The sequence below is a fragment of the Thamnophis elegans genome, chromosome 4, assembly GCF_009769535.1.
Source record: "Thamnophis elegans isolate rThaEle1 chromosome 4, rThaEle1.pri, whole genome shotgun sequence".
Classification (NCBI taxonomy): Eukaryota; Metazoa; Chordata; class Lepidosauria; order Squamata; family Colubridae; genus Thamnophis; species Thamnophis elegans.
The window spans coordinates 26400756-26425399 of record NC_045544.1 but is presented as its reverse complement, the minus strand read 5'-3'; the positions used below and the strand labels follow the sequence as shown (position 1 = coordinate 26425399).

General features: G+C 38.3%; 1 protein-coding gene across 1 annotated transcript in view; it reads left to right on the top strand.

The window, feature by feature from the left end:
- USP45 (ubiquitin specific peptidase 45) overlaps window positions 1-22830 on the top strand; it is a 55627-nt gene extending 32797 nt beyond the window's left edge. The window contains exons 9-18 of the mRNA XM_032216175.1: window positions 7440-7527; window positions 12727-12808; window positions 14216-14307; window positions 16299-16355; window positions 16645-16791; window positions 17694-18360; window positions 19554-19651; window positions 20260-20346; window positions 20827-20980; window positions 22210-22830. Of these exons, the coding sequence (XP_032072066.1) occupies window positions 7440-7527; window positions 12727-12808; window positions 14216-14307; window positions 16299-16355; window positions 16645-16791; window positions 17694-18360; window positions 19554-19651; window positions 20260-20346; window positions 20827-20980; window positions 22210-22340 (1603 nt within the window). The 3' untranslated portion in view covers window positions 22341-22830. The remainder of the gene's footprint in view (window positions 1-7439; window positions 7528-12726; window positions 12809-14215; window positions 14308-16298; window positions 16356-16644; window positions 16792-17693; window positions 18361-19553; window positions 19652-20259; window positions 20347-20826; window positions 20981-22209) is intronic.
- Window positions 22831-24644: the final 1814 nt, after the last annotated feature.

Genomic DNA, 24644 nt, shown 5'->3' with positions numbered 1-24644 from the left:
ATTAGGAAAGACTCCACCAAATGATTTGAAGGCCATGTTTCTGCCCAAGAGACATTTATCTCTTCTGAGATAAGGCTTAGAGAGATTCAGCCTTCCATCCTTCCGAGGTCGGTAAAATGAGGATCTGGATTGTTGGAAATAATATGCTGAAATTGTAATCTGCTCAGAAAGTGCTGTAAAGCACTATGGAGCAATATTTAAATCTAAGTGCTATTGCTATCTCAGTTCCATTATTATCAAAAGCATGCTTAGCAACTTTGATAATTACTTCTAGATCTGTAATGCCCTGCCAATCAAAATCCAGTTAGAACCTCCTTTGGTATCTTTCCACTGGCAAACACAAAACGATCTTATTAAGATCAATTGCTAAAATAGAACTACTGAAATAGAACTGTAAAACTCAAATGCAGTTATTTGCTGGATTGTGTAGTTAAATAAATAATGCCTAAAAACCAGTTTTTCTGAAAGTAACAAAACATATTTTTCAGGCAGGTATGTTCTAAAGCACATAGGCCAGGCCTTTTCAGTATTCCATTGGAACTATGTATATACCATGAAATAGGAGACTATTTGTTAATGATAGATTAATCAATTCAATCTCTTAGTAATTAGTAGGATTCTTTTTTTTTAAATAATTGAAACTTGGGCCTGAGTTACAGCTGTAGATTTTAGGCTAGAATAGATGAAGTGCTGCCATAAAATCAAAAGGTTAAACAGGATTTATTTTCAGTAATGCGAGATAATCTATGGTTTAATAGATATACCTCTTCTCATTCTTTTCGGTGTCCTACAATATCACTTTTTACTGAATTTTGCTTTGTAATTTATTTATCTTCTAGCCATAGTAAAAAATGTTGATATTAATCTTTTCAGGGGAACAAATAGAAATGGTTTTTTTGCATTTAATTTTATTTATAGTTCATGTTTATACACCATATACTGTATATTTAAAAAGGAAATTGAATCATGGCATTACTATGCAACAGACAGGTTATCTAATAACCTTTTTGATTTAAAACAAGTAGACATTTCTTTATCAATATAAAATAGAATGATCATATTCAGATAATTATATTTTTCATGAAGTTGAGTATTAAGATGATAAACATGAATAAGTGTGGCATAGCTGTCCTAATCATCCTTCACTGCTTATGGCCATTAACAGTAATTCAACCTGTTCAGTCATTTATTCTCTAACGCCATACAACAGGTTGTAGCATGTTGGCACTGGCTTCCATATGTCAAGTCGTCTGGGAGTGGTCAGTTCAATCAACCATTCCAGAGTCCTCCATTTTTGCCAAGGATTTTGCTGGGAGCATATTTTCAAGGGGAGAGGAATGCACATCTTTTAGTTGTCAAATCCAAACATATCAATGTGGACCACAGCTTCTGTTCCCCTGCTCCGCATGTTTCCTATCTTATTTTAGTTTTCTTTCAAGGTTTTTAAAAAATCCTTTTCATTTTACCTAAAACTTATTTAAATTATACTGGAGATTAAGATAATAATAGTAATAATCAAATTTGACATAATCAAATTTATTGCGGCAGAATACAGATACAGAAAACTGAGCCAGTGAGAGTGAGAGAGCCAGAAATAAGAGTCACTTTCCTCTCTTTCTGTCTTTTCTCCTCCTTTCTTTCTTTTACTGTTTGCTCAGATGTTTTTAGAATTGTTTTTCATAGGACAAAAACTGCTGAACAAAGGGCTTGCAAAATATTATGAAATTTGCACTGAGTTTGCAAGTTAATACTCCTGGCCTCAACAGTTCCTATAAGCAATGTCTCTAGTGATTGTCAAGGATGCACTAGAACCATGTGGGTGAACCTATGGCATGCAGACTTCTCTCTGCAGGCACGCGAGCCCTTGCCCCAGCCCAGCTCCACCACACATGTGCATGAGCCTCCCACCAGCCAGCTGGTTTTCGGGTCTCTGCTGCACATGTGGGGCACATGCAGGGGTCACACATGCATGCGCAGGGGGCAGGGCACGTGGGGGATTGTGTGCACATGTGTGGGGGGTGGCGTGCAAGGTGGCTGTCACACACGCATTGCATTATGGGTATGCGCACGTCCTATCATCATGTGACGACAAAAAGGTTGCACTGCACTAGAACTTTTACAAAACCTGAGGAAATGTGAGAGCTATTTCTTCTGTAGCGTAGGACCTCCTTTGATTTCTGAAGTTTTCAAGCTTGGAAACTGCCCCATTTTCTTCTCTGGATTCTTTTGTATATATTATTTTCTCTCTTATAGTTATTAATATGTGAAGCTACCTAAGGTCTTTATTGGAAAGGTCCTCTCAGGGCAAATGACAAATGCAATTATTGTGTATAGGACAAGTTGCTGACATACATTAAAACTATGTTCAAAACATTTTTCCTTAGGCAGCACATAAAAATTGGCCTCCCTGAAATTTTATTGGAAACTCCACTAAGTTAGCAATATGTTCTTTCTTCTCATAGTCTGGCTTTTTTAGAAAGCACCGTAAGCTCTGTTCTGTCAGTTATAGCCTACACCAAATATAGAAAAGGACAGACAACAGTTATACGCATATGCCATGCTCCACTAGTCAGAGCAAAGAAAGGGCAACTTGGAGATTTGCTGGTGATGGGCAAGAGGAGAAATGGTGGGAGGCAGGGATGGGTCACTCATAGAGAAAGTGGTGTTGGTGTGTATGCATTGGCTCCATGTTCCTGGCTCCTGGACTCAGCCCCCAAGATCCAGTGGTCTGGGCTTTTAGCTGTTGGTGAATTCCAGTTCAGACTGTAATGAGATCTCTCTCACCCGTGGATTAATAGTGAATGACAATGTCAGGGTTCCAAGTAACACCCCCAACGAAAGAAGACTCTGAGGCTTGAGTTTCCTCAAAGTTCCATTTTATTAGAGATGTCATATCAGCATATCTGGGAAAACCTGAAAGTTTCCAGGTTTTCCCCACCCAAAAGAAGGTTTAACTCCCTGCCCAGCACCACATGTCCATCACAAGATCCAATCAGGCACCATCCAAAATTGGAGATGCCTCCCAGTCACCCCATCGCAGCTTCAGGGCAAGATGGCCTTGACTTTCTGAGAAAGAATGTTATTTTGATTATATATCACCTACACTCTGTATATCCCCCCTCCCATTTTCCCACAGTAGAAAATGTGGCAGGCCTGAAGTCCCAAAGGTAAAAGATGGCTTCCAGGTCTGTTGGACAGTATAACAGAGTTGGAAGGGATCTTGGAGGTCTAGAGCTGACCTGACATGCCTTGCTAAGACTTGGCTTAGTATGGAGGGGAAAGACCTCTTGGAAATGTGCCCAGTTGGGTGTGTAACCCATGGATCCAAGGGCAGGGGTGATAGAATGGCTATTGTCATCCTTGAGTTTCTGGTGGCTTTTGCATTATTTCCCCACATAAGCAGATATGAGACCCTGCTGATTAGATGGGAGTGCTGCTACTGCACCGGCCTTTGTGCTGCGTGACAGTTTCCTACTTGGCTGCTTGTGGTTTTGGAGCACTTAATCCTGCTCTTTTTAGGTGCAAAGCAGGGGAAAGAATTGCCACTGTACACCAGACCTAGACCTGACCTAGAATTAGATCAGGTTTTTATTTGGGGCAATAGCAATGTGATAGAAGTCAATGTTGCGATTAATCCTTTATCAGATAATTTTGAGTTCCCTGTGCCTGCTCCTCTTCACAAGGAATAGATTTGTTAAAGTGGCCCCTAATAGACATTTTGAATGGACATTTTGAATGGAACAGAAAAAAACAAGTTTCTGATTTAGGGTTTTGGTGATTACACAGAATAGCTTCTAGAAAACAGACAATTATTTTGTAACTGTAGAGTAAGAGGTAAAGTTATAATTATACTTACACGTGCTATAAAGAAGATCAGAAACTACTTCTTTGTATCTTTCTTCTTTTTCTATTTTTCTTTTACCTGTATTCCCCCCCCCCCCCCTCGTATGAGCTTGGGGTTTCACAGGAAATTTGGGGTGGTATTGCCGGCAATAAGGGGTTTAGATTAGCTGCATCTGAGAAAACTGTATATCTGTGATGGCAAACCTATAGCATATTTGCCGGCGTGGCAACTCTCAGCTCTGGCGCACATGTGCGCATGGCCAGCTGATTTTCAGCCTTCTGGAGGGCTGGGGGTGGCCATTTTTCGCCCTCTGGAGGCTTTCCTGAAGCCTGGGGAGTGCGAAAAACGGGTCCAACGGGCTAACCGGAAGTTCAGAAGTGATCCATTTCCGCCTTCCAGAGAGTCTCCATGGAGCTGGGGAAGGCTGTTTTCATCCTGCCCAAGCTTCAGGAAAGCCTCCGGAGCCTGGGGAGAATGAAAACTCCCCCGCCCACGAGCGTGCATGCACAGGTACATGCACAATTTTGGCACACCTTTAGAAAAGGTTAGCCATCACTGCTGTATATGGATCCAGACAGTTCCTTAGTTTACTGGCAAATTCTGGGAGTGGAGGTAGTAGAAGAAGATGTACTTAGGGTGATAACAGCAACAAAACATGGTTATTTTCCTTCTCATTTGCCCATAAATGGCTGGCTGGCAGCCCTATTTTTCAGCCCTCTGCCTGAGAAAGGAAGAGTTGGGAGAACATTTTAATTTTATTATATCTTCATTTTGTACAATGTTTTTGAATTGGTTTTGATCATCCTGTGTTAGCCTTCCAGAGTCACAGTTTGTGAATTGGATGGTCATAAAAATTGATTAAATAAATAGCAACATCCATTCTTCCAATAAGAAAGCAGTTCAAGTTTTCAGGGACAGTTTAAAAAACTGTGTTGCATTTAGAATGATGTTACTGTCATATTAAACGTGACTGATCTTTTCGATTTTGCAGATAAGCTCAAAAGCTTTACTAGCACCTCCCCGATATATACCTTCATCAATCTAAAAATATTACCTCAACTTTCCTGCCTGGTCACCTTGAAGCATTCTTTATCACAAGTGACTATGAAAATATGTATCCCATTTTCATCTTGCAGTTTTGTAGAAATGCAATGACTGGGCTAGTAGCTTAGCTTAAAACAGTGTATGCTGAATATTCTTCCATATTAATCTCCCAATAGTTACAAATCTTTTAAAAGGCTGTCTCTAAATTAAACAGTTGGGCTCTTTGATGCACTGCTTCCCAGCCATCAGGATGGTTGATGATAATTTGAGTCAATGCCTGTCTTAAAAAATCAGAGTGATTCCGTTGATTCATGGGAACAAAATGAAAATAAAAACCACACATTCATAGCATGGTAGTAATTTTATTAGACTTTATCACAGGACAATATACGTTAAAATACTGTGTAACTTTTTGACAAGATGTTTGGGCAATGTGAGATATTTTGAGAAGGCTGAGAACTTAAACTTAAATAAATGGGAAAGAAATGGGGAAGGAAGCCCAGAAAATGAGATTCAGAACATGCAGAGATTCTACCTTGATAAAATCCTTAGTACTGGGGTCTCCAAACTGGGCAACTTTAAGACTTGTGGACTTCAACTCCCAGAATTCCCCAAATCTTAAAGTTGCCCAGTTTGGAGACCCGTGCCTTAGTAAAAGAAAGCTGGAAGTTCCTATTGCAATTTCCAAGGTTCTGTACCTTACCCCTAATTCTCGTACAGGTAGTCCTCAACTTACAATCACAATGGAGCCCAAAATGTTGCTCAGTGAAATCTGATTTCCTCATTGACTTTGCTTATCAGAAAGTTGCAAAGGGGGATCACGTGATCCTGGGACATTGCAACCGTCATAAATGTGAGTCAGTTGTCAATAGCAATAGCAATAGCAATAGCAGTTAGACTTATATACCGCTTCATAGGGCTTTCAGCCCTCTCTAAGCGGTTTACAGAGTCAGCATATTGCCCCCAACAACAATCCGGGTCCTCATTTTACCCACCTCGGAAGGATGGAAGGCTGAGTCAACCCTGAGCCGGTGAGATTTGAACAGCCGAACTGCAGAACTGTAGTCAGCTGAAGTAGCCTGCAGTGCTGCATTTAACCACTGCGCCACCTCGGCTCTGCATCTGTTCAGATGCTTGACTCTACAGTCAAGCATCTGAATGTAAATCAGGTGACCATTGGGGATGCTGAAATGGTCATCAGTGTGAAAAAATGGTCACAAGTCACTTTTTTTCACTGCTGTTGTAACTTCGAATGGTCGAATAAGCGAACTGTTGTAAGACGAGAACTGCCTGTATTAAAGCTCCTCAGTGGAGTGGTTTTGCTTTGTGGATTATGCCCTGAAGCATGGGGCTTAACAGGTAGCTTGGTGGGCCACCTATGTAAATCACATTGTAAATGTTGATGGTTTACAACCTGATATGTAATTATAGTATGACAACCCTGAGGTAAGCTGGGCTACAAGGGAGCGACTGGGCCAAAGTAACCTTCCATGGTTGAGAATTGATTAGAACCTAGTCTTCCCTATGCCAGTAGAACACCTTATTCCAGTGTTTCTCAACCTTGGCAACTTGAAGATGTCCAGACTTCAACTCCAACAAATGCTGGCTGGGGAATTCTGGGAGTTGAAGTCCGGACATCTTCAAGTTGCCAAGGTTGAGAAACACTGCCTTATTCTATGTTGTTTACATCCATGGTGCTCCAACTGGGATTTGCCATTTTTGTCACACATTATCCCAAGATAAGGTAGTTAAGGCCTGTCATCTTTCAGCCAGATTTCACATTATAGTCCAGTGATGGGGAACCTTTCCAGCACCGAGTGGCCAAATCGGAACATGTGCGCACATGTGCATGCTGGAGCACCAGAAACCCAAAGGCCAGCTGGCCGGTTTGCATGCATTGGCCAGCTGGTCTTCGGATTTCCAGCATGCGCACAGGCTAGCTGGTCTTCACGGGCTCAGAACACCAGAAACCCAAAGACCACCTGGCTGGCGTGCGTGTGCCTATTTTTGGGCCATTTTCATGCCATTTTCCGGCCAATTTTCAGGTCATTTTTGTACATTCCTTGGCTGTTTTGGGGCTGTTTTTCAGGTTAGGGTTTGGGTTAGGAAAACGGCCTGAAAACAGTCTGAAAAATGACCCCCAAAACAGCCTGAAAATGGCCCAAAACCTGTTTTTTGGCCGTTTTTGGGGGCCATTTTCAAACCATTTTCTGGCACACCAGTGTGCATGTGCACACCAGAAATTAGAAAAGCAGCCTGGAGATGGTGCACGTGCCCACAGAGACAGCTCTGCATGCCACCTCTGGCACCCATGCCATTAGGTTCGCCATCAGGGTTATATTATTTTTGGAAACTAAAGGTACTTCCCATGTTTTGTCAATCTCTCTCACACTTTTGATCTGTGTTTCTCACCCTCTTTCTGAATGTTGTTTTTCTCTCTGCCCATCACAGCACCATTGTTCTTGAACATACGTTTGCATGTACATGTTAAACCTCTACTTTTAAGCCTTATAATTCCTTCTCCAGAGACTATCCATTTTCCCCTCTGCAGGGCCCCTCGGTTTAAAGGATTTCAACAACAGGACAGCCAGGAGGTGCTCCACTACTTGTTGGATGCAATGAGAATAGAAGAAACAAAGGTGACGTGTTTATTTTTGCAAAAAGAGCCGGTTTGACTCAAATTATTTATTAAAAAAACAAAACAAAAAAACCTTGTGCTATTCTATGCTATATATTAAGAAAACTATTTGCTTTGGTCCACATCTTCAAGATGTATTGCAGGTCTACAGTGAAGCACTGATGATGTTGTAGCTTTTGGCGTAATAGTCAGTTCTTCCAATTATTAATTTTAAATGGAACTAATTATTAATTGGATACTGTCTGATTGCTGTGTGAATTTGTTTTACAAATCAAACCTAAATTTGCTCTTATATTTTACTGTGTTCATGGATTCACTCAAATAAGTTTATCTGTTTTATATTGCTGTTTTTACATTGTAATATAATACATATCATAATAATGTAATAAAAACATTTACTGATGGTAGGTAATTTCCGAACTATTATGTGCCCAACTTCAGCATCCTAACAAAAGTATACTTATAAAACAATGATAAGCATTCTGATTGATTTCCTGAATGAGTGTCCCTGTGCTGTGTATCTGTTTGTCAATCACATTTTAAAATATTTATTTCATACGGGAGTTCATAAAGCAGGACTATAGCAGCTTTGCTAACTCGTTAGCAAAATTTCACAGTATCTATCTGCACTATTTTCCCAGTCCTCCTCCCATCCCATCTTTTAAACTTGAGACTTTAAAGTAGCAACTTCTAAAACAGAAGCATTGATAATTTTAACCAGAAAAAAAATATTTTCTCTAGTTCTGCAGGCCAGCTGTGAATTTATTTTGCTTTTTATTTGAAAAAAACACATTGGATCTAAGTTGTCTGAATATTACAGTGTATGATTTGTGACAGAGCACGGACCACACCCGGCCCTTTGGCTGTTCCTGTGTGGCCTGCATGGCTTGGCTTTTATTTTGAAAGTGACTGCTATTTATTTTATTTTTTAAATTTACATATCTGTGTATATGCGTCTTATGCACCTTCACAGCTCTGTTGGTTTGGCTTCCATAACAGCTCCGGTTACTCATGTGGCCCTTTGGGGAAATAATTGCCTACCCCTAATCTATGAGATTCTCTTTCCTTACAAACCCTTAAACAGTGTCGCTTGGTTACTACTCTATAGAGATTTTTTCCTCTGGATATGGACAGAAATATGCCTTACTCAATTGGTGGCTATTGTACCACTGGAGGTTTTTTTTACTGGTTTAATGGGAGTAGGTTGCTCTTCACCCTGCCCCTTATGTCCTCTCAACATCTCTTCCAAAGATTTTCAGGGGAAGAACTTATTAGAATAGTGTTGGAATCTGGAAAGAAAGAGAACTAGATCAAAATGCCTCTTTTGCCCATCAGTGGGAGAATTTTAGCAGAATTTTACTCAATGGTGGAATAAAACTCTGAATCCCAACCATTGAATATAATTGAACTCCTTAATTTAGGATATACAATACCATAGTTATTTTGGTATTATCCAGGATTTTTAATTTCATATTGGCAATATGAATGTGATAATACATTACCTTGGACTCCTTTTGACTCTAGCACATGATTGTCAAACTTGTGGCATCATATTGCTGTTATGTGATATATTGAGACGTTTTTTCCCCCTTTCCAGAGCTGGGGTGGGCATGGCCTGCATGTGACGCATCTGACCCACATCTAACTCCATAATCAGTAATAAAAATGTGGCCAGGAATGCTAATGGATGCCTGACGATCTGAGGAAGTGATACCACTTTTGTGCCAGTTATATTAGATGCCCATCAACTTGTAGAATACTATTTAGAATACCGCCTTTATGTCGTTAAAGACCACGGACAGTCCTTAACCCTGTTTGAATAATCTAGATCAGGTGATCTAAATTACCGTTATCAGTTCAATTATGTATTTCCCATTCTGCTATTACGTCATGCTATATTCATCGATTAAAAGAGCTGGATTGTCAAATATAAGATTGGCCTTATTTATCAATGTTTCGTGTCATATAGTTTAATTATACACTTTTGAAGATTCACAAACTATATATTTAATTTGAGCAGAAAGTTAATACCCTCATTCTACTTTCCGCAGCCTCAAATTCTGGATACTTTCCTCATTACAATGAGCACTGTTTTAAATATGTTTGGGGCTGATAATTTCATTTGCAAGATCATATAGGAAGGCGAGAGTCTGGAAAGAGGCAGATAATTATCTTGATTTTAGCCCGTTGTGAAATTGTATGGTAGGAATTTCCAAAAGAACACTGAGTTAGCAGAGATAAATCAAAACGATTGTATCACCCCTTGTCTTCATTACCTCAAATCCCATATTCCTTTTCCTTTAAGGAAGGCAAATGTTGAGCCTGCATCAACAATTAAGCCTATATTTCTGCTCTAAAGGAGCAATATAGCAAACGGGGGATTTTATTACCTCAGGCTTCACAACAAGGGGCATTACTACTAAAAGCTGTTGCCCCCCCCCCCCTCCTTTCACTTTTCAGGTTTCTATATGATCATGGCAAACAGAGAATGTCAGATCTGAGAATCTGGACCATCTTGTGAGCAGTGACAGTTGTGCCAGCCTGAACAAACCTGAGCAACATTGTCTGTCATGGGAATACCACAGCTGTTAATCGTGCTATTGTTAGAGAGTGTCGTCACTACGGTGACTTTTATTTATTTATTGAAGAAAGCCTCCAGCAGTCTGTCTGCGACCAGAATCCTTTAAAACTGATTAGAACGACCAAGCACTCTGTTCTCGTGTTTCTCTTAAACGTGGTTCCTATAAGGATTCACTTTGGGTCAGCTTTTTTTAACTTTTGCAGTTCTATATTATCCCATCTCTCTAAGTTATCTATATTTCTGCACAAGTAATTTAAAGAAGGTGTTTTTTTTTGAAAACTTGTGGAGTTGTTATTATTTTCAATAATAAACAACCATTAGAAATCATAAGCACTTTGGTAAAATTATTATTTTTTATTTTAGAGGCACAGAAGGATCTGTGATCACCCAATCTGTGTTTTGAACTATGGTGTGAGACAGTTCTCTTAGTGATATGTATTGTTGATGGACTTGTAATTGTAATTGCTTTCTCCTAAATTATTATAAATGTAGGGTTTGATAAATTAATACTTATCAGTTAACCAATTTTCAAAAAACTGGTAATTCAGGCAAAGTTGCATACAGCCTCCTTACCCACTTATGGGAGTACTTTATGCCAAGGCTGGTTAATTCATTAATGTCTGATGCACTCAAACCCTTCAAAGACTGTCTTTGATATAAATCAATGCAGCCATGTCAATAAAAAGAGAGTTTCTTTTGCGTGCATAAAAATTGTTTATGATATCATTTAGATGAGTGAAATTATTTAGTTTCATGGCTGGATTCTTTTTAGTACTATATGTTGTTGGATTTAAGATGAACAGAAAAAGTCTTTGAGGCATTGGGAATTAATAGCTAGGGCAAGAATTTATGAAGTAGACACTCATGTGGCAGAGCAGTTATAATATATTTAACTATATATTCATCATTTTACTATTAAACCTGAAATATATAAGCAGGTACCTGTCACCTGTTTCTTGATTATAAATACAATTATATTTTTTCGTTCTTTTCTAATGGTGATAGAGACAGATTTTATTCACGTACCTGAGAAATCACTTCATAGAGTCCTAATTATAAAATGCAGGTCATGTATGACTTAATTACAAGCACAGAGAGCTATGCAATAATCGCAGCCCAGTTGTAACATGCATTTTAATGTTAAAACTTTTTGTATGGATTGGCTGCCCTGAATGTTAAAGTAATATATATTGATACCAAAAATGTTCAGGTGCAATTTTTGTTCTTGCCTAGTATTTTCCCTGCCCAATATTAGGACTTATTTTAGCTCCAAATATCACATTAATATTAATATTCTAATATTTTTGAAAATAAAATGCTCAAGTAAAAGAGTTCAAGATTACATTTTTATCATAATTTCATTTTTTTCATATTGGAATGACACACTTCCAGTGCAAATATACTTAGTTCAATTGATCTTTTGTAATTTATTATCTTTGCTTGTCTTTGTAACATTAACCCCATCTGTTAGCCAATTCAAAGGGATATACGTATATTATCCTGCAAAGAAAGGAACTTCTTCCTTTTCTAACTACCATAGAACTGAATTTAGTTTTCTTCTTCCATGGGGAAATCTTTTCCCTTCCTGCTGATGATTTCAATATTTTCTTGTTTTTCTCTGTGCATGCTTGATGCAAGCAGCAAACCATTCCAGAAGTTATGCATTTTATAAAAAATACACAAATTGCAACATTATTGAAGTAATGGGTTTTCAGACTACAGTAGGCTTTATAATAAAATAGGGAAATTTACTCCAGTTTAGATCTTTCCAGATGTTTTCTAATGGCTATAGATTGATGGCAGTTGCAGTCTTATTTATGGGGAAACTGGGTTAGATCTGAATGGAAGCTTGAGTTTGGTGGATTGGTATTTTTCATGAACATTCCAGAGGCATAAAGGGTTAAATTTGGTCCACATAAGTTGCAATCCAGATTGCCTTGTTCCTTCCACAGCTGCTGCTTTAAGGTGAGTGGTAGACTAGGATAAACCTGGTTTTCTAATTTCATATTGAGGCTGAATGAGAAGTGGACACTTTCTGGTTCTACCTTAAGCGCATCTTAAATTATAAAATATGTCAAAGTAAAATGACTATTGTAAAGATAGTTAATTTTAATTATGTGCAAATTGCTAGTCTTTATGTTAGAAAAGCAACAACAATATATTTAAAGACTTGGTAAAATCCTGTGTATATTTTCTTTTGACACACATACGTATATATTCTTTGTATAAGAAGGGAACAGTTCATTATTCTGCTGTTTTCTGATTGAATTATTGCTGATAATATATATTTAATTTGTTTTAGAACTATTTTATTACAGCTCTTCTTAATGTTATATATCTCGTAGCATACTTATTTTGCAATTATTTTGACTAGGCTTTAAGGAGAAGGAAGTATAACAATAACTAAGTTTAATTAAATAAAAGAATATGGAAACAAGAGTAGAGGTCTTATTGTGAAAGACTGAGACTATATTTCAGATTCTGTCATTAATATGAACCTATGTGTTTGAAAGAACGGTAATTTCCCTGTCTAATTAAAAGGCTGTTTAATTTTTTTTAAAAGAGAGAGTTAAAACTGGAAACGTTAATAAAAACATGTGTTAAATATATGTGTTACAGCGCATACAAGCTGCAATCTTAACAGCATTTAATAATCCAACAAGTAAAACAGCAGATGAAGAAACCAAACGAAGAGTCAAAGGTATGGTTTCCTTTGGCACAACTTCCCTGTATTATATGCACAAGAGTTTCCTTATTGCACAAATGAGCTTTCTTCATAATGTTGCCTAAAAGGCAATTCTAGCATTGTCATTTAGGGAGGAAGCAGAGCATTGTATAACACAGGTAATATATTTAAGCTGCATATTGAAGTACTTGATCAATAATTGATAAGGAAAGAAGAGTATACAAACTGAAGACTGCAGCGCCTGTGCACACTTATCTAGGAAAATGTTTCACTGAATTCGAGGAGACTGATTTCTGAGAAGGTACTAGGATTGTACTGTGAGGTGTCAGGCACTACTTTACTTTTAACTAGAAAAGCTGAAAAGTTGGCAACTTGATGGGTGCATAAAAAAGATTTCAGATATGTAGAATATAAATAGAAGACTATAGCCCTGTACATATTAACCTGGAAGCATTTGAGCACATTTACATAGACCTTAAAGGGACACAGTGGCTCAGTGATTAAGATGCTGAGCTTGTCAATCAGAAAGGTCGGCAGTTCAGCTATTCGAATCTCTAGCGCCACATAATGGAGTGAGGTCCTGCTACTTGTCTGAGCTGCCAATCTAGCAGTTTGAAAACACGTAAAAATGCAAGTAGAAAAATAGGAACCACCTTTGGTGGGAAGGTAACAGCATTCCATGCACCTTCAACGTTTTATCATGCTGGCCACATGACCACGGAGACGTCTTTGGACAGCGCTGGCTCTTCGGCTTAGAAATGGAGATGGGCACCACCCCCTAGAGTTTGGAACGATTAGCACATATATGCGAGGGGAACCTTTACCTTTACGCAGAACTTATAAAATTCATGCTGTGTAAGGAGTTGGGGAGATTATTTTCTGCTGATAAAACACCAGTTATATCATAAACTCAAGGCAAATAGTTGTGCTTCTCAGCTTGTTGTTGATGAGTAAAGTTCACATAATTAGTGTCAGGTTAAAGTTAAAGATACCAAAACCCATATTTTTTGAATAGTTTTCAAAATTATATTAGGGGGGGAAGTAAAATCTACTGGAATTTACTGCTTCATCATACAACATGATAAAATACCTACCACATTCTTGTGAACTACAAATGATATATCTTTATCTTATTAGCAGAAATAAAAACCAAAATTGAATGTAGTCATCGATAATTCATTTTTATAATCAAACTGTATCTGGATGAAAACATCCAACGACCTCTTTCGTCTTATTGCCATCTGGTGGCCACCCCAGTATTTGCAGCTTTGGTATGATAATTCCCTCCCCCCCCCCCCCAATGCTGATGGATGCAAACTATAACTTATTTTGGATGTATATTTTCTGAATTAAATCCTAGAATTAATTCTGCTAAATTTAGAATAGAGATGCACAATTTTTAAATAAATTCTTTTTTCCCAGCATATGGAAGAGAGGGTGTGAAGATGAATTTCATAGACAGGATTTTTGTGGGTGAATTAACCAGCACTATCATGTGCGAGGAATGTGAAAACGTAAGTATTATGGAATTTGATAAGAAGGGTGTTGAATAATCATTTGGATAATGGTAGGCTAATTTCTGATATTGTCATGACAATGCAGACTGGCTTCTTAAACATTATGGAAATAAATTCATTAAGTTCAGCGTGGTTTCCACCTCTCTAATTTGTCATGTATTGGAGAAGTAAGAAATGCTTTTCTTATAATCAGCATAGATCTAAGAATACCAGTTAAAAAATAACTAATATGTAAAGAGAAAGAATGTTTTCTCCTGAAAGATTCATTAGTGCATGCAGACCAACACTTAAGTTGGAGCCTGCAGCTTGAGCAGCGGAAGGAGGCACACCACAGAAGTCAATAGATTGGTCTCAGCTACTGGTATGAGAATTGTGAGGTCTTTAGGATGGTCCTGGTTGGTTATTGGTTGGTTGTTGCTGTTGTCCATTCACTTGCTTCTCCATCCTATCTTCTTCGCTTTACGGGAAGATGAAAAAGCAAAAAATATAAATGCAGAAATTACATCTATATTTTTTGTTCACTGCCTATTTCTATTGCTTGAAAAAAGCAAGTGAACAAAAATTATGGTAATAATGAAGAAAAGCAACTTTAGGCAATAGAGTTGGTAGTGTGCCTGCTACCAGGGTGTTAGACTTTGGCATTCTAGCTACTAAGATGAGAGACAACTCAGTTGCTTGGTGCCTGATTCTACCAGCCAGTATACTTGGCCTTGTTTCATAGTTTGCTTCTATTTAATTGGTGTCTCTGCTGAAGGAAGATTCTGTGATCCAGTTGAAGTTTATGCCTTAAGGAAGGAATGACAATTCTGATAACTGCACTTTGGCCTCGCTGCCTTCCACATTTTTTTTAAAGGGTTGCCAATCCATCAGAGCAGGAAGAGGGGCAATAACTTAGAATGATCTCTCCCCCATACTTCTAACAGTTGGCAAAAACTTTCTGTTAGTCAAGAGACGTTAGTTGAATATATAGTTAGGTGATTAGAGGTTTAATCACCTGATTAAGTATGATTTACAAGTATTTTTTATGAACAATACTGATTTAAATATATTTATTGATACCTGTGAAGAATCATATTTTAATAGTTTTCTATAGGTTTCATTGGTGATAATGAACACTTCATATTTATATGGTCTTTTCTAATGAGTCAGTATTTCTGAACTCACAAGCAACGAGGATTGTTTATTCAGTTTCCAAGATTCTCTATCCTGCTTCCCTTTTCTGATATTAAAGCATATTAATGGAATTCCATATGAATCTTGCTTCATTGCTTGTGCATTGTTGTCAGAGGTTTGATATGACTATTAGACATATATAGAAGTTTGTCATTTTACTCTTCTTTGAGTGGGCAACATCCTGAAACTATCTATATAGTAGTCAAATTATGTGTTCCTGTTTGTAGAATTCAACAATATTCTAAAAGAATCTCTGTTCTCTGTTGCAATAGGATACTGTATTTTATGATATCACCACTGCATTTTAATGTGTCTTATCTGTAGAAAAATAGATGAAAGCTGTTCTTCTGTACATAGAGAGTTATTCCTTTTGTAAAGCTTAACAGCAAAGCACACAGAGTAGAATGTCTTGCAGTGTCCCACGTGATTGCCATTTGCGTGGCTCACAGCTGGCTTCCAACAAGTCAAGTCAATGGAGAATCTGGCAGTAAAATTGCAAGCTGCGATCATGTGATGTCCAGATGTGATTTGCCTAATGACCACAGAGCAAGCATGACTGTAAGCCCATTCACATCCATGTGATATCTCACTTAATGACTGCCTTGCCTAGCAACAGAATTACCAGTTCCAATTGTGGCCATTAAATAAGGACTACCAGTACAGCGGGGATTTTTTTTTCACCTCCAAATCTCAGTTTTTCCATTTTTGTGAAGTGTTCCAATGCCTAATAAAAATGTATTTACTATATAACTTTGTATGTATGGTGGAATCTAGAAGATAGTCACTTGTCATTTTCATTTTTTTTCTTTTCTAAGATTTCCACAGTAAAAGAACCCTTCATTGATCTTTCACTTCCTATAATAGAAGAAAGGGTAAGTAAGTTCTTATTCTATAAAGGCTTCATTTTAATTGTCAGAAGTCTTCTTCATGCCAACCGATATAAAGAACTCAGCCAATTTAGGATGGAGAAAAGAAGAATATATTGATATGCATAGAAATTATAGCTGGTGTCATATATTGCTTTAAGTTTGTTTTTGGTTTAGACTAGATTACTGTGTAAATGCAGCTATTATTATTTTTAATTCATGATATACATGAAAATCAATTGTAATAAAATAATATCTTAGATGCTTTGCTAGTAACCCATGTTGATTTTTTTAGACCTCAAAACCTGTTTGTTTTGGAAGGACAAGCAAAGGTAAACAAATACAAGAAGCAGATACTGATCAATTCAGCTGTTCTTCCATATCTGCTCTGACTAATCAGCAATCAAAATTATCTAGAAAGTGTTCATTAACAAAGGATAAGGTAAGAATATGCCAGTATGGACATTTGTACATGAATTCAGATGTTCTTCACATAAATTTCATTGTTCTTTTTAAAAACCTGGATTACATATTTTTAACTTGCAATTTTAGGTCACAAGTGTTTGAATGTACTTTAATCACTGCTTTCAGAAATCGTAGTACTGCATTGATTAATTGGAAGATTTTAATATAAAAGAAATGATTGTAACTGAAATCTACAGTATATAAATTATATATAAGAGGCTGAATATATCTTAAAATGATAGATTTAAAGTATAATTGTCAGCGTTCCAAGTATCATGCAGAATTAAATCAGAGTCCAAGGCAAAACTATCCTTTTTGTTCCAATTTAATAAGACAGACATTTTAGGCACATCTGTGTTAATCCCAATACTGGAAATGACATCAGAATTCCACCCAGTTAAAAGTTTATGATCTTGTCCCCACACCCACAATCCATCACATGGTCCAATCTTCTTCTTCCACGCTGGCATCCACACCCAGCTGGTTCCGGTCAGGTGTCAAAGAACACGGAGACAAAGGATGACCTTGGCTTCTAGTAAAGAATGAAAAACAATACATTCCACAATCTCACTCCTGTCTATTCCCCCCTCCTATCAACTATACTAAAGAAACAGCATAATGAAATAAGAGAAAGTGTGGCAGGCCAAAATTCTAAAAGGAATATAAATGCAGGCCTGACAATAGTACTCGAAGGCGGACATTCAAATTTGATTTGGAAACCTTGCTGAAAAATGATTTATTAAATAATATCATTTAAATGCATGTATAAAGAAAGTAAGAATTTGTTTTCAGTGCTTCTATGGGATTTGAATAATGTGGGTTTCCCCCCCCCCTTTTTATTTTTCCTTAACACTTTGATGATGACATGGCAACTGGCAGAACCAGGTAAACCATGAAAGACGACTTGCCAACAAATCTGATGAAGAAGAAATAAGCCCTTTTATTCTACCTGGAAAAATCAGAAACTCTAAAATAGAAGATATTGCCAATACTTCATGCACAAGAGAGAGCGGTGCCGTTTTGGACTCCCCAGGAAATGGAAGTCAGACTGAAGGCAGTGAGAAAGAAGTCAGCCGTTCTGAAAGTAGCATTGATGCTGATAGCGAGGCCTCTGAAAGCGAAAGCGCGGCTAAGCAAATTACGGCCAATAAAACTTGTCTCTCACCTGATTTATGCACAGACGGACACAGACACTTACCTACAAATACTAAAACGCAATATAGCAAACCCAGCAATAGCAATACGGAGGCACTTACTAGTACCTTGTCAAAATTTCACTTTGGAAGCACAGCCATTGAAAGTGAAGGGCCTCTCAACACTCTTTCGAGCCTGTCGAAGAACACTGCCTTTTCCACAGAGGTGCAAAACCCTCAAAATGCTTTCCAGACACTTTCTCAGAGTTACGTAACCAGTTCTAAGGAATGTTCGGTTCAGTCATGCCTCTATCAGTTTACCTCCGTGGAGCTGCTAATGGGGAACAATAAGCTGCTGTGTGAAAACTGTACAGATCAGAAGCACAAACACCAGAAAAAAGCAAATTCCACAGGTAGCTGGTAATAAAAATCTTTCTGATTCAAGGACATGCTCATTCAAGAGTGGTATTTATGCATTTTGGAAAGCAGCACCCTTCCCATATTTTATACCAGGGGTGTCAAACTCAAGGCCCAGGAGTCGGATCTGGTGCATGGGGTGCTTAGATCTGGTCCATAGGGTCGCCCTGGGAACAGCAAAGGACTGGCCCCTAGTGTCTCTGCTAGTGAAAACGGTGATCCGGAGGGTCCCGTGCAGCCCGCCTAAGCTCTGTTTTCGCTGGGGGAGGGTTGCAGGAGGCTGTTGCAGCTGAAAACAGAACTTGGGAGCCTGTTTTCGCTGGCAGAGCGCTAGGGCCACCATCTGCGCACCTGACATGAGTGGCGTCGAGGTGGCCATGCCCCCTGCCCCCTCCTGAGGTCAACTACAACTTTGATGTGGCCCTCAATGAAATCAAGTTTGACACCCCTGCCTTATACTGTCTGCTTTAAAAGTGAATTGAGGGATCCATTTCAAAGGTCTTGTGAAAACTCACCTAGAGCTTAGCTGTTCATTGATTCTTTGCAGATAAGATTGTTCAGGTTCATTGCTGGCTTTGATGTCACCAAGGGTGTCTGATGAACCATCCAGTACCATCATTTTTGAGACAGCTTTGCAGTTTATCTCCTGAAGAATAAGGGAATATTCTTGAATCTGTTGGAGCCAGTTGGATCTCTTCTCAAGTTGGCTTGGAGGGCCCTGTAAAAAAAAAAAAACCTAGCCCGCCAATGATCAGATTGTTGTTTCCTTCTTGCAGATAGAAGGAAAGAGTGAGGGTGTTGTTTAAGGAGGTAAAGTTTGGTCAGTTTTAATCACTGTTGGGTGATATCCAGTATTCCACACTCAGCTAAGCTGATGGGGAAGTAGTGGTACTACACTTTCAAAGTTTTCTTTTAAACAGAATGGATAACCTGATCATTCTGCGTCTGGGTTTAGCCACGGAGTTGCTCATTGGTTGGCCTGTAGAACAAGGAAAACCCTTATTAATGCTACTACTGGCTTTTTCAGTGGCTTATGATACTATGGACCAGGATATATTATTGGAACATCTGTTTCTATCTCTATCATCTCTATCTCTCCATCTGTCTCTGTCTCTATCTCTATGCTCTGCCTTATATTTTTCATGTATTTTCAGATCATTTTCCTTATAAATGATGTATTTTTTTATAGATAAGAAGACAGAAAGTGTCTATACAAATGCTAGGAAGCAGCTGCTGATTTCTTTGGTTCCTGCTGTTCTGATCCTCCATCTGAAAAGATTTCATCAGGTAATGCACTGAAAAACATGGGTTTTTTCCTCCTTAAAAGTTAATAGACAGGTATTTTTATTAGAACTACATTAAATATTTGTTTGGTTCACTGTCAGAAGTTGTCTAGGAGCGGTGGAAGATTTGCAAAAACAAAGTGGTCTTTGTTGCACATTGGCATTTTAGTTTTTTTTAAATCTGTAAAAAACCCTTTTCTTTTTCTAAGTATCTATTCTAAGACACTATGAGTAAGTGTGTGTGTGTGTGTGTTATACAGAGTTCATTGTCTTTCCACTACTTTTTGAAAAGTAGTACAGTATATCTATTGAAAGAAAAAAAATAACTAAGTTTTGTTTCAGCACTACTTGATTCCTACCTTAATAATATGCTTCAAATATAGCATTCAGATTCAGGTTTTGCTCTTGATTCCTAAATATTCTATATTTCATTTTTCCTGGACTGGAGTGATACAAGCCAAGATTATATTTTAGGTTGTATTTAGCTCTACAATATCATTTGTTTTGTAGATCACTCATAGTTGCTACTGATTTATTTATTTCAAAATGTCCTATTTCAGATATTTATGCATTAAATTCAAATTCTACAAATACTTTTAATTTCTTTTAAAGGCTGGCATGAGCCTACGAAAAGTAAATCGACATGTAGATTTCCCACTTGTTTTGGACTTGGCTCCATTTTGTTCTGCCTTTTGCAAGGTAAGACATTATAAAAGCATAATGTCAGATTGTGTTTGAAGCAAAATTGGTAATGTTTCAGTCGAAAATTGAAGTGAATTTTTTCTTACAAACATCACACATTTTTAGTCATACATTTCAGTCAGATTCGTATTCAGCACAATATCATTCTGTTAAACTAAGCTTTAACAATAGCTGAAAATACCTTTTGCTACCTGAAATTAGAATAAATTGGCTGTTTTCTTTGAATAACATTGCATTTATTTAACATGTATCAAAGAGTTGGCCAGTTGTAGTTTCTACAATAAAGCTTTTCTTGCTAGGTTAAACTTAGGGCTAATTATTAACAATACATTTAGAAGAGAAAGAGAGAAATAAGGCAAATTAAAATTTAAGGAAAACTATGTTAGTTAGCCAGTGCAGCAGAATTACAAAACCCATATTGAAAGTATTACAAAGACCCATACTACGTGACCCTCACTTCTTTCCTTCCTTTCCTAGAATGTGACTGATGGTGGGAAGGTCCTCTATGCGCTTTATGGAATAGTAGAGCATAATGGCTCCATGCGGGGAGGTCATTATGCAGCTTATGTAAAAATCCGATCATCGTCCAAAAAACATTTGGAGCACAATTCTAGCAATAAAAACGTTCAAGGTATGTGTCTAAACAAAACTGTGTGATTAGATTAAAAAAAATACAGATGTCGTGTAAACAGGTAGTCCCCAACTTACCACCACCATTGGAATCAAAATTTTCATTGCTAAGCAAGGCAATTTTTAAGTGAGTGGCACCCAATCTTATGTCCTATTTTGCTCCAGTTAAGACATGAATCATTGCATTTGTTAAGTGATTCATGTGGTCATTAAGCGAATCTGACTTCCTGTGTTGACTTTGCTTGTCAGAAGCCAGCTGGGAAAGTTGGAAATAGTGATGATGTGACTCCGGGACATGGCAACTGACATAAATGCATGCTGGTTGCCAGGTGCCTGAATATTTTATTATGTGACCAGCGTATGCTGCTACTGTCATAAGTGCAAGGACTGCTTCTGCTTATTATTTTCAGTGCCACTGTAATTTTGAATGGTTGCTAAGTGAATGGTTGTAAGTCAAGGATTATATACATGTATGTATGTAATCTTTATTATATTTTCATTTGCATAGTTCCCCTCTCCCCCCAAATATTGTTACAAATGCTAATAATTGCAGAAAACTGTTTCCTTTACATTGCATGCATCATATCAGTTAACATGATTTTAATTTTAGCATGAGGTGGACATGAATTTAAGCAATCAGATGTGGCTGGTACTCTCAAGAGGCCCATATATTAGAAAAACGTACTTTTTTATGGAGTCTAGATTTGTTATGCTATACTGTATCACTTTTTCCCCAGCCTTGAAGCTCTTGCCTCCTTGCTCAAGCAGAGAATGATAAGAAGAATATAAAAAGTACCCTCATTATTTACAAGAACCACTTTAGTCTCTTTCAAATGCTCTTGCTTGTTCCAAGCCGCAATTTGGGTGTTACTACCATGTGGTTTCCTTGTTTCACAGAGTCTTTCTCAAGCAACTTTCACAACTTTCAGTAAAGCTTCCAAAAGAACAGAGCCAAGATCCTAAAACAAATTTGTAAATGTTTTAGAGCAGGGGTGTCAACCTCACGGCATCACGGGGGCATCATGTGATGTATCGTGATTCCCCCCCCCATTGCTAAACCGGGCATGGGCGTGCCAGTGTGTGATGCTTCTAGCCTGTGGACCGTGAGTTTGACAGCCCTGTTTTAAGAGTGAGATATTTGCTTCTGAATCCTAATGGTTTGCTTAGCTTGATTTTACCTGTTGATTCCAGCTAATGAATACTGGTTGTGTGTGTTTGTTTGCATTGCAGGTTTAAAAGAATCTCCGGGATCAGCAGTAGGACAGTGGGTTTATGTCAGTGATACCTATGTACAAGCAGTCCCAGAATCAAGAGTATTAAATTCACAAGCCTATTTGCTTTTCTATGAAAGAATCCTGTAGCCATGTTCAGTATGGAAAACTGGGAAGCAATTGATGTTATTTAACTTGCTTAAGTGCACAGAAAATTACAGTGTATGTAAATATTGTGCCTTTATCTGTTCTTCTTCAATAGAAAATACACCCTGGTTTCAGACTCTGTAAATCATGCCTTGGATACAGAACAGCCTATGCATGCATTGTCCCCCCCCCTTTTTTTTTTTATCATGCATTCAAAAATACAGTAGAGTGGCTAACATTTTAATTCAGTTGCTGTTTTAAAAGAACCCATAGCTTCATGTGCTTTTATGAAGAGTTGAGGGCACAGACTGCATTAAAATGGAAATTAATTTTTAAAAAAAATTCATATGTGATTGTAAGACGTGGGTGTATGTGTGTGTTTCTGAATCCAAGCAGGCACTGATTTTGAACTTCTAAGCTGTAATGTGAAATAATACATTGTGAAATGAAATAGTCATTTTTTTCAAAATGGGCTAGTTAAAATCATGTGCTTTTTCAAAAGTGAATTGATAAGACTTGATAAGACTGACAAACTGATTTTTCCTCAGTCAAGAAAAAGCTGTTTAGGGACATCATGTTTTTGTAAAATATTTGGCACTGAATTATTCTTGAAAGGAATAATTTGTATAAATTTAACATGTTCCACAAATGGAATCAAAATGGTTCATTCTACAAAACTAGGATACTATATTGTGTGTCCTAAGGGAATGTGGGAGTGCAGGCCTGATTTTATTCCAGGATGCTTTTCTTTATTTGAATATGCCTTGAAATCTGATAATGTTATAGGTGAAATTATCAGAAAGAAGCAAGTTAAACAGACATTTGTCCTGTGATGTGCTGGCTTTCAAATTTAGTGAACCCCAAACCACCTCTGAATCCATCTAACTTGCACTGTGAAGCTGGAGCAAGCCATACCTTTTCAGAGCAATTGGATATTCTCCATATAAATCTATTGACAAACTATGCATGTGTTCGAGAGAAGAGATTACCGTATTTTTTGGAAGAGTGTAAGGCATACCTCCCCCCCCAAAAAAGTGAATAAAAATTTAGGTGCATCTTATAGACAGAATACGGCAGTAGTGGGGGTTCCACCACAAATGCGCGAATGACAAAAGCGCGCCTGACTAAACCGCGCCGACAAAACCGCGCCGACGAATGAGCGCTGAAGCGCGCCAACAACAGCGTGCCGACAGAAGCGCGCTGTAACCTAACCCTAAACCTAACCCTAAACCTAACCCTAAACCTAACCCTAAACCTAACCCTAAACCTAACCCTAAACCTAACCCTAAACCTAACCCTAAACCTAAACCTTACCTTAACTTAAATCGCGCTTCTGTCGGCGCGCTGTTGTTGGTGCGCTGTTGTTGGCGCGCTTTTGACATCGCGGTTTTAGCGCCGCGGTTTTGTCGGCGCGCTTTTGTCGTTCGCGCATTTGTCCGGTCACGAGTAGTGGGATTCAAATTTTTTTACTACCCGTTTGCTACTGGTGTGGGCTTGGTACGGCTTAGTGGGCGTGGCTTGGTGGCCATGGCAGGGGAAGGATACTTTAAAATCTCCATTCCCACCCCACTACAGGGAAAGGTTACTGCAAAATTTCCATTTCCTCCTTATCACTGGGAGTCGGGAGGCAGAGAATAGATGGGGATGGGGCCAGTCAGAGGTGGTATTTACCGGTTCTCCAAATTACTGAAAATTTCTGCTACTGGTTCTTCAGAACTGGTTAGAACCTGCTAAATACCAGCTCTGGAACACGGACAGTTTTGGCCTCCCGAACCGTCTGCGCATCATGTTTTCACCCTCACAGGTCCTCAGAAGCACTCTGCAGTGCTCTGCATGCCCTGTTTTTACTAAAAATAGGCTCATTTTTGGGCTGCCAAGCCCTCCACGCATTGCATTTTTGCCCTCCCAGGCCCCCAGAAGCACTCTGCAGGCCAAAAATGTTTTTTGGGCAAAAACGGGTTGGGCGGAGACTGCAGAGTGCTTCTGGGGTCCTGGAAGGGCAAAAACGTGACACAGGGAGAACTGTGCGGATCACTGCGGAGTGCTTCTGGGGGCCACAGAGGCCAAAAACTATTTTTTTCTTGTTTTTCTCCTGTAAGTTTAGTTGCATAGTCCGATTCATTTTATAGTCTGAAAAATACGGTATTTCTCTGAACATTGAAAAACAATGTCATGCAGAATAAATCTCAGAAGCACAAGTATGTGTACTGTACATATGTTTTTACTATTTAATGCATGCTGTCATGGCCCTGTTTTTATAATAATGTTAAATAGGTCAAGAAGGGAATTAAACTAGGAACCCCAACA